The sequence below is a fragment of the Urocitellus parryii genome, chromosome 15, assembly GCF_045843805.1.
Source record: "Urocitellus parryii isolate mUroPar1 chromosome 15, mUroPar1.hap1, whole genome shotgun sequence".
Lineage (NCBI taxonomy): Eukaryota > Metazoa > Chordata > Mammalia > Rodentia > Sciuridae > Urocitellus > Urocitellus parryii.
Genome location: NC_135545.1, coordinates 11739306 through 11749829, shown reverse-complemented (window position 1 = coordinate 11749829; position 10524 = coordinate 11739306). Strand labels below are relative to the sequence as shown.

Below are 10524 nucleotides of genomic sequence, written 5' to 3'. Positions count from 1 at the left end.
CACAAAGCAAGTAGTTTCACCCTAAAGCCTAAAGAGACACCTCCTGAGGCCCTTCCTTTGAACGCTCAGGTAGAGATGGCCCCTCCTGAGGCTGCCCATCCCCTGGGTGCACAGTTCTCCTACTCTGGAACAGGATACCCCAGGACAGCTCCCGTTCTCTCACTAAACTCCCTGGACAGAATCAGGAGGCCTGGGGACCCTTAATAAGCAAGACCCATTCTGCAGCCTGTAAGTCAGGGCCACCTGTGCCCAGGGTCAGGGCCAGCCTTCATCATGTACTCACTGGGCCACATCCCTGCTACAGACCCTGAGACTGGCCACAGTTCTCCTCATGACCACCAGGGGGCGACATGAGATGCACAGTCAACACTTGGCAAATGGATTCTGAGGCTTGGACTAGGCTTTGTCTCAGGAGGTGGAATTGTGGCCTGATTTCCATCCCCAATAGATTGCAGGGTGTCTCCCACCCCCACTCCTTACTGGTTCTGTGAGGACCCTGCACAGCCAGGGGGCTCTGAGCAGGCCCTGCCTCCTGGCATCACCCATGAAAAAAGTCAGGGTGACCACAGGAGAATCACGAGGTAGAGGACAGAGGCCACCCAAGGAAGGCATGGGCAGGCCTGAGCCACAGCTGCATCAAAAAATGGAGAGGGAGGGTCTCCCTAAAATCATTCCCTGAGGGGCTGGGGATGTGGCTCAAGCGGTAGCACGCTCGCCTGGCATGCGTGCGGCCCGGGTTCGATCCTCAGCACCACATGCAAACAAAGATGTTGTGTCCGCCAAAAACTAAAAAATAAATATTAAAAAAATTCTCTCTCTCTCTCTCTCTCTCTCCCTCCCTCTCTCACTCTATCTTTAAAAAAAAAAAAAAAAAAATCTCTCCCTGAGGATCAAGGAGGCCACGCTCACCTACCTCCACTACCACATTCCTCCCCTCCCAGGACACAAAAGGTCTGAAGTCCTGAGATAGCCACTCAGAGGCCAAGCTGGAGACACCAGGACAGAGAGCAGGGCCCCTCACCAGCCATCTCTGTGGGCCTCTTTCTAGAACCTAGAGCTCTTTCTGCCCCTTCCTACTGGAAGGAAAGCCACCTTCCTAGAGAATTTGAGAACATGGGGACGACTTGGGGCTAACCTGGGATTCTACAACATAAAGGAAACATGCCCAGGGGTGAGGGGACCCCAGGGGTTCCCTGGGTGGTCCTGAAAGCCCTGAGGCCAGGACACAGCTGAGGCCAGTGCTGGGTGAGCCACTTCTCTCAGGGGACAGCATCCCCACCTGCCTTGCTCCTCAGGGTGTGGCATGCAGTAGTGAAACCCAACAGGGAAAGCAGAAGGGACAGGAGGCAGGACAGAGAGGGAGGGGACAGAGAGGTTCCTCAACAGAGACCCCGCCCCCAACCCTGTGACCCAGGAAAGTGCTCCTGCCCTGGGAGGAGGCTGAGCTCAGAGAGGAGCAGGGCAGCAGGGCTGACTGGCCTGGACCTCAGCTTCCAAGCGGGTCTCAGTGAAGCTCCTTCCACAGAGGGGACAGAGCAGCAGGGACCATGCAGCCCCCCTCAGCCTGTCCCTGCAGGGGGAGCATCCCCTGGCAGGGGGTCCTGTTGGCAGGTAAGAGGGGACAGTTCCCTGAGGAGGGTGGGAAGTGGAGCACAGTCTTGCTGGTGCCCCCTGGGGAGGACACCACCCTCACAGGGGACACAGGGCTTCACTCTGTCCCATTGGGAATCCACTGGGAACAGAACACAGAAGACAGAGAGAAGCTCACCAAGAGGAATGGATGAAGTGGGGTGGAAAGCTCAGGGGTTCTCTTTTCCAAGGTACTTACCAGGGGCCTTTCTATTTTGAAAATTGGTGTTAACAGCTCTGTCAGGGCCACTCTCCAAATAGAAAGGCTACTTGAGCAGTGGACACTGTCTGCAGCCACCAGCCTCAGACATTGGCACACAGACACCTGGATGCTAAGGGCGGGGACACTGCTTCACTCATCCACAGGAGGCTGAGCTTGGTCCAGGCCCTGGGCTACCACAAGGGTCAGACTAGTCTCTGCCTCCTGGAGCTTCCTCTCTAGAGGGCAGGAGGCCAGGCCAGCAGGGAGATCTGCAGGTGAGGCCAGGTGCTGTGTAGATCTAGGAGGGCAGAGAGCAGGGAAAGGTCCACAGGGAAGACCTGGGGCCTGTAAGGAGGTGGTCAGGGGAGGCGGGTGCCCAGGTGCCCTGGGTGTGAGCAGGGATCTGAGGGCACTGAGGGGCCAGCCTTGCAGACACCTGGGGAAAGGTGTTCCCAAGAGAGGATGACAGGTACAGGGGTCTGAAGGAATGGAGGTCATGCTGCTGGCCGTGACCTAGGGACACACACACACCACACACCCCAAGGCTGAGGAATGAGGACTCCTGCTGAGGACGTGAGCCCCATCTTCCCTCCCCATATGAAGCGCCCAGTATTGATGGATTTCTCTCTCTTCCCTCCTAGTCTCACTGTTAACCTTCTGGAACCCGCACCCCACTGCCCAGCTCACTGTTGAACCAGTGCCTTCCGACGTTGCTGAAGGGAGAGACGTTCTTCTACTTGTCCACAATATGTCGGAGAACGCTGTAGCCTCCGCCTGGTACAGAGGGCAAATAACAAACCAAAACCTTCTCATTCTATCCTACTCGAATCTCACACACTCAGCTACCCAAGGTCCTGCATTCAGTAGTCGAGAGACAATCTACCCCAATGGGTCCCTGCTGTTTGTGAATGTGACAAAGGGGGACACAGGATTCTACACCCTGCAAAACACAACTCCCAATTTTCAAATTGAAACAGCAACTGGAGAGTTCCGCGTACATGGTGAGTGATGCCCAGCCCTCTGGGTGTTGGAGGGGTCAACTCCACTGGACACACAGGACCCTTAGACCTGGATGCCTCCCTCCTCCTGTGCATTACGTCCCCACAGTGGAGTTGGAGCATTTAGTGCAGGACACACGCAGTGCAGACAGACTTCAGAAGATCCGAGTCCTCTGCCTGAATCCATGGGCAGAGAGCAGGGTGGTCTGGTGGGAGACTCGGCCCAGGCAGAGCAGTCTCAGCCCAGCACCTGTGTCCTTCCAAGGAACATGGTCCTGAGAAAGACCCTGCAGGACTGAGTCAGGCCTGGCCTGAGGGCCCTGGAGTCCTCACAGAGAAGGTCAGCCCAGGATGCTCGTGCTCTAGACCTCTGTCCCAGGGTCCTGGCTCCAGGTTACCCTGAGGACATGTGGCCAGGGCTGGAGTTTGGCTTCCTGTTGAGGGCTGCTGGGGAGCAATGATTTACTGGCTACCTGATCTGGTAGCTCCTGGAAGTGGTCACCAGCCAGGGCAGAGTCCCAGGAGCCACATCTGGGCAAGGGCACCTGGGCATCTCCTTCTCCTAGGACTAGGTGTGGCAAGCACAGAGGGACAGGTGCCTCAGGCCAATCAGGTGCACTGATGGACTTTGATGAGGCTCCACAGGAAGGTCCATGTACCCAAGGGGAGGAACAGAGGAAAGAGATGTTCCTGGAGCTCCTGGTCCTCCCGGGACCAGCCCAGGGCTCTCTCACTGGGAGGCAGAGAAGAGTAGGGGCTTTTTCTTTGAGGCAGCTCCTCTAAACCAAGGTCAGGTTACTGTGAGTATTTCAAGGTTAATTTATAGACAACATGGTGTACCAGACACCACTTCCCAGGTATCCAATAAAGGGAAACTGAGACACAGGAACATAGGTGCTGAATCAGGTCATACAGACCATGGGTGGGAGGTCAGTGGTGCATGTCACTCTGTAGCCAGAGCCCTATGCTCTGCATGCTGAGGGCCAATTAGGCATCTGTGGACCAGAGACCAGTCATTGGCTCAGGTAGTTTAGTCCTGGGCACTGGGAGCCTGGAGGGGACACTGTGGTCTGGGAGTGAGAGTAAATTGAGAATAATCAACTTTTATTCTAGATCCAAATCCCCTTCCTCAACAAAATGTCCAGGACTCCCCTTCATAAGCTAGTCCACAAGCTCCTTTAGTGGACTTGAGGTCATGTGTTTCCTGGTGTGTTGGGTGTCGCTCACTCTGGAGCATAAAGGACAGGACTTTCTCACTCCCCACAAGACCATCCAACAGCACAGGGCCCAGTGTGTGCCCAACTCTCAATGGTTTTGTGACAAGGGAGGGAAGATCATGAATGAATGACCCTGAACCTCTTCAGAGCCTGGAACCTGCATGTGCAATCCCAGGGGGTTCTGCCACCTGCTCCCTGTCCCTCCTGGAGGCTGAGGCTCTTGCTCCATCCCACCAACCACCTCTCCTGAGGCCACCCAGGAGCCACATCACACGATGCCCTTGGGGTGGCCGGGCTGTGGAGGGTCTTCAGGGTGGCCCTGGGTCAGTTCTGAGGCAGCCATGAGGCTCTTGGACCTGGGGCTTTAAGTCACTGTAGCCCCACTGCTCCCTGCCATGGCGATTCTGGCTGTCTTGCTCCTGCCTGTCCCTCCTCTTCCTCCTTCTCATCCAGGCAGGACTGGCCCTGCCATGCACAATGATCCATGCCCTTCCCTCTACACACTAATGGCCATCTGTCCTGTCCACCTCCTGCTAACACCTGGGGCCAGGCCCTCTGATGGGCAGTAGTAAAAGGCATAGAAGGAGTAGAGGCAGGTGCCCTTGTCAGGCTGCATCAGGGACAATGTCCTTGACTGTGAAGGAGGCCCCACTGTGTCCCTTCCAGGGCTCTTTCCTTCCATGACAATGACATGTGAAATAGGCCAGGACACAGGCCTGAGCATCTCCCCCGTCTACTCTCTGCACTGACTCAGCGAGGGGGGCAGAGGCAGGAAGGGCAGCAAGCCCCTAGGTCCCAGGCTCCTTACACCCAGATGACTGGTGGCTCCATCCTGGTCCCTAAGTGGGGCTCACGCTCCTCCAGTGACTCCCAGGACCTTCCCCAAGGGGGAACTGGACTGAAGGGTGCTGTCTCAGGGGCTAACTGTCTATTCCATATGTGCCTGTGTCCCCATGAGGACACCATCACCACAAGGGAGGTCTGTCCCCACATGGTGTGATGCTCCAGCCACGGTCACTTACATTAGGCTCTAGGCGCTGATTTGGATCAATTTGATGATCTCACTGCACTTCCTGGGTGAAAAGAACAGGAAGGAGGCATTCCACAGGCCTGTGTCAGGTGCTTCCCCACTTTGCTGAGTCTCCATAGCAATTGGGAACATAGACTTCTAGATTGATTAACATGATCAATAACACTTCTCTGAGTTTGGTGTTGTGCCCCATTTTACATAACAGAGACCCTCAGATGTCCCCTCTGACCATTCAGTCCTCCACCAGGACCCACAGGTCTCTCCTTACTCAGGAGGTTGCTGGTTTCAAACTGACCTTAGCATCTGCCTTGGGCCATAATGTGACCCCTCAGGACTTCAGAGCTCAGTCTAAGACACTGTGCTCCTTAGGGAAATATTTCTTTCAGAAAGGAGTCTTAGATCCTGGGTATTAAACACTATTTTCCCATATGGAAAACTTTACCATCCCCCATTTCTACCCCAGGTCTGCCACACACAAGCCCACGAGGGCCGTATTTTCAGCAAGGTCCTGGTCCCCTCTTCCACCTCTTAGTGCTAATGTGTTTGGAACCATCCACTGGTCTCTCAGGACCATTCCACATGCCTCACCTGCTCTCTGCAGGGGGAGAGGGATGTAAAGACCAAGGACAGGAACATGATTCTGCTCTAAACCTTGTCTGTCCCCCTCACCCTAGAGCATTCTTTGGACTCCTGCTTTGCCTTTCAGGTGTCACTGGCTCCTGTCAGTCACCAGGAAACACCTGAGCAGAACTGTCCCCCATGTGGCCCCAGCCTGACCACCAAACTGCATGCCCCTGGTCTCCTCGTGTGGGATTTCTGTGCACACACCCCATTCTCACATCAGGAGGTGGGGTTTTCTTGGGGTGTAGGCACAATGGGGTGTCCCATCATGGCCCACTTCTAGGATGGCCTTGAGAACCAAAGGCTCAGAGGACACACACGTGGGCCGAGCCCTGGAGTCTGTGCAGATGGAGGGACTCTGCATCTCAAGGCCAGCCAGGGCCAGCGAGGACCAGAGGAGACACAGGGTTGCTAACTCCCAGTCCTGGGTCTGTCCAGGACCAAACTCTGCAATTAAGTGCACCTGTGAGAAACTCTGTGCTTCTCCCACACACAGCCCAGGGGGCCCCACCTCCTCTGATCCCTCAGATCCTCCTGCATCTGCCCAGGATACCCACTCTGCCTGGTTCTTCAGCACTCAGGTTGGTGGGAGGGGAGAGGCTAGCTCAGGTGGAAAGACGCTTTTGTGGGGATCAGAGGTACCACAGGGCAATCCTCACTTTGTTGTCTGCACAGAGAAATTACCCAAACCCAACATCACAATCAACAACTCCCAACCCATGGAGGGTGAGGACTCTCTAGCATTAAAGTGTGAACCTGAGGTTAATTATGCGACCTACCTGTGGAGGCTAAACAATCAGATGATCCCAGATGGTGACAGGCTGAAGCTGTCCAACAACAACAGGACTCTCACTTTATTCACTGTCAAAAGGGATGACACAGGACCCTATGAGTGTGAAATCCAGAAACCATGAGTGCCAGCCGCAGTGACCCACTCACCCTGAATATTTCCTGTGAGTTTCTTCTATTCCTCCATTACCCTGGCTGTGAACTCAAATACACAGGGCCAGAAGCTGGGCCACTTAGTCCCTCTCGAGTCCAAGTACACCGACCCTCTCTCCTGGGCACCTGGACTGGCTGTGACAATAGCCCCAGGCACATCCAGGCAGGTCCAGCCTTGGGCCATGAATAGGAGGGGAGGGCTTGTGGTTCCTGGAGAGGCCTGGGGTCAGCCACCTGGGACAGAGAAGCAGGGGAATGTCACAGACTAATTTCAGTGAACAAAAGTGTTTGGTTGAGACTTTCTGTGAGTGTGTATGGTGCTGTGATTTGAACCCAGGGCCTCATGCATGCTGGGCAGGTGCTGTACCACTGTACTCCCCAGCCTAGTTGCGACTTTTCAAAAAAACAAGGTTGTGACATGGATCAGTAGTTCTATTGTGGCCTTCTACAGTCTAGGAACTTCCCCTTCCCTCTGATGACATTACATGTGGCTTTATTCTGTTTGTCCAGATGGTCCGGATGACCCCATCATAAACCCCCCAGACACACATTTCTGTCCTGGGACAAATCTCAACCTCTCCTGCCATGCAGACTCTAACCCGCCTGCTCAGTTCTCTTGGTCTTTCAATGGGAGGCCCCTGGAATCCACCCAAGAGCTCTCAGTCCCCAACCTCTCTACAAATAATAGCGGATCCTATGTGTGTGTCCCCCATAACTCTGTCACTAACCTCAATAGGACCACAACCAAGAATAAGTTAGTGGACCCTGGAGCACAGTATCAAGTGCTGGGTGGAGTCTTGATTTTCTGGAACCAACGTGGAAGAAGTTCCTTCCTAGCTGGGCACAAGCAAATCCTGTCCTTGCCTGTGCCTCCTGCTCCATCCCAGAGACTCTCCTCTTGCTTTTGACTTCTCATAACCAATCTAGGGTCCATGTGGAATGTGGGGAGGGGCTTCTCCCAGACCCAGAAAGTCTTAGGTAGTGAAAGGAGCTTCTGAGAGAAAGGGAGGGTCCTTGAAGTCAAGTCCCTTCTTTCTTTCACTAACTTGTCCCTTTCTGTTACCTCTCTCCTTTCTGTTACCTCCTCCATGAGCATCAGGGAACCTGCATGGCTTTGTAATATGTTCATCCTCTTTTTCCCCAAATGACAGGAGCAAAGCCCCCTCAGATGGGGGACTAGCAGCTCTGCTCCTGTCCTGCTCCGACTCCATCTGGGGTGGGAGGGGTGGGTGGGAAAGAGGCCTGGGAGGCCCATCTGGAATCTGGATCAATCGTGTGGTCAGTTGGGGTCTCCCAAGTCAGGAGCAGGGGAGGGAAAGAGCCAGCCTGGGGGCAGATGCTTCTGAGTTGTGTCCTGCCTCTGAAGTCCCCAGGTGCATAGGGTTGGGAACACAAGCCCATGTCATGCACCACAGAGAATAGCAGAGATGCACACCTGGAGGGACGGGAGCCTCACCTGCAGAGTCCCTGCGGGGCCAGGCAGGGCGGTGCCGAGAGCATGTGTTTGCAGAGAGGACAAGGTGCCGGGGTTGGTCAACACTGTGACCCTCATCTCCACAGGTTTCTTTCACTGGGATATTTAATCCACAGGCCAGGAAATAAAGGTGCTTGCGGACCATAGGTTGTTACAGCCTCTTTTAGCTCCTTTACTGTTTTGAAATTTAAACCCTGGTAAATTCGCTGCCCTCCTACCTCAAATACAGGGCATACTTTAGATCCTGTCTCAGGATCCCAGCTATCAACTGCGGGGGTTGGGAGCCTCCTAGCATATGGAGGTGGTGCTGTTGATTGGACACTTATGCCCTCTGGTGATAGAATGCTGTTAGTAGCAGTCTCCTGTAGAGGTGGTGCTGTTGGTTGGACACTTACGCTCTCTGATAGAAAGGTGTTATTAGCCTCTACCTTTGTCTGAATTCAAGGCTTTGGACTAAACAAACAAGATACCAACGTCCACAATGGCAATGTGCCAACTGGCAGAGTCCCTGGGCTTTTCTTTTCTATTCTTTTTAAATCTTCACCATGATGGTCCCACTGTGATATATTTAAAAACTCCTCCTTAAAAAGCCATGGGCTATATTTTTGTATTGTATCAACGTATGCCCTGACTGTTTTTGATTTTACTGAGATGCCTCCTTCCTCTAACAATTTACTTAACAGTCTTTCGGTTTGTTTTTTACTAATTGCTGATCCTGTATTTCTACTATAATACAACCCAACAGGATGACGCCAAACAAAACCGAGACAGAATGAAATAAAAATGGAACAACAAAAAATCATTATAACCTTTCTCCCTATCTGTTCCTCAGACGGAAATAGTTTTTCCTCAGATGTGAGTGGTTTTTCTTCCGTCTCACTCATCTCCAGGGACAGGCAACTTAAAACAAAAGTGAAGCAAAACAAAAGAGGAATCTTAAAATGGCTACCCATCCTCTCGCCCTGCCCTCAGGGGCGAGCAGTTTACTTACCCTCAGTCACTCCCCCTGCGAGCCACCAAATGCCGCAGTCTGGCTGAGCACAATTCAGGAGCCACTTGTCAAAAGAAACTAACTTTATTTTTAGAACTACAAACGCCAAGCAAAACACCTCCTCAGGAAAAGAAACCCTCAGAGCCCAACTGCCACCACCGGCTTCCACAAGCCTCTCCCCAACACAAACCTCACCACCTCCCACAATCCTCCTGCTCTTGAGGCCAATTGGCTGGGTTGCTTGGCGGAGCCAAATGAGCAGCTCTGTGGTCTGAAAGGGCAGGGAAACAGCCCAATTAGCAGCTCCGTGGAGGAACCAATCAGCTAGATGTTGCTGGGGCCGCTGTGAGCCAATCATCAGCTGGCAGTCTGAAAGGCAGGGTAACAGCCCAATGAGCATCACCGCAGAGGAGCCAATCAGCTAGATGTTGCTGGGGCCGCTGTGAGCCAATCATCAGCCTGCAGCTGGAAGTTTGCTGGTACCTGGAAGTTTGCTGGGGCCCCTTTGGCTGTGGCTCTCAACAGTCCTCTAAAACTGACAAATCCTGTAGATTGGAATTTCTCCAGACACTAAGGTCATTAAGACAGGCTGGACCATCTTAATTCCCTGACAAAATATTTAATGAAAACTATACACTTTGCCTCTGAATGTAAAGCTACTTCCTGCCTGAGAGCCCTACCTTCTAGAGGCACAGAAAGTACTAGAAAGAGGTTGTTCGAGAGTGGATGGAAAAATTGTTCCACCTGAGGATGAGCTTGCTGGACAGATCCTATAGAGATGTCCAGGGACCCTCAGGGGCCACCTGGGTGATCTGAGGTTGAAGGAGGGGCTGCACTTTCCTTACATTGTCACCTGAACGATGACACCCAAACTCTGCAGAGGGTCAGGGCCACCTTCTGGGCCACCTTACACAACTCACAGTGGGCTCTGAGCACTGGCTAAGTTCTCTGAGGAAGGACCACCTCAGTTGTCCCCTCCTTTTTGTCCACAGAACCATTGACACCGCCCCACCTCACAGCCAGCAACACCAGGATGGCAGAAGGGGAGTCTGTGCAGCTGACCTGCGTCCCAAATGACACTGAAATCTCCATCCAGTGGCTCTTCAATAACAAGATCCTGCAACTCACAGACAGGATGCAGATGTCATCAAACAACAGCATCCTGACCATAAACCCAGTCCAGAAGATGGATGAGGGAGAGTATCATTGTCAAGTCTCCAACCCAATCTCTTCCCTAAAGAGCAACCCCATCACGATGACTGTGATCCGTGAGTGACCCTCTGCCCCCTACATCTTACTTGGGGGATTTCTTTATCAGTGGTGTACAAAATGGATAAAAGTCACAGGGAAAAGAATATTATTTAATGAAAACTATACGCTTTGCCTCTGAATGTAAAGCTACTTCCTGCCTGAGAGCCTG

At 53.1% G+C, this 10524-nt stretch overlaps 1 protein-coding gene across 1 annotated transcript; it reads left to right on the top strand.

The window, feature by feature from the left end:
• The first annotated feature begins 1545 nt into the window (after positions 1 to 1545).
• Positions 1546 to 10380, top strand: LOC113178424 (cell adhesion molecule CEACAM6-like). Its single transcript, XM_077792798.1, is given in 7 exon segments — positions 1546 to 1611; positions 2473 to 2832; positions 6373 to 6606; positions 6609 to 6650; positions 7150 to 7393; positions 7791 to 7855; positions 10097 to 10380. Coding segments are annotated over 7 exon segments (1293 nt in total). The 5' UTR covers positions 1546 to 1547.
• The last annotated feature ends 144 nt before the right edge of the window (positions 10381 to 10524 follow it).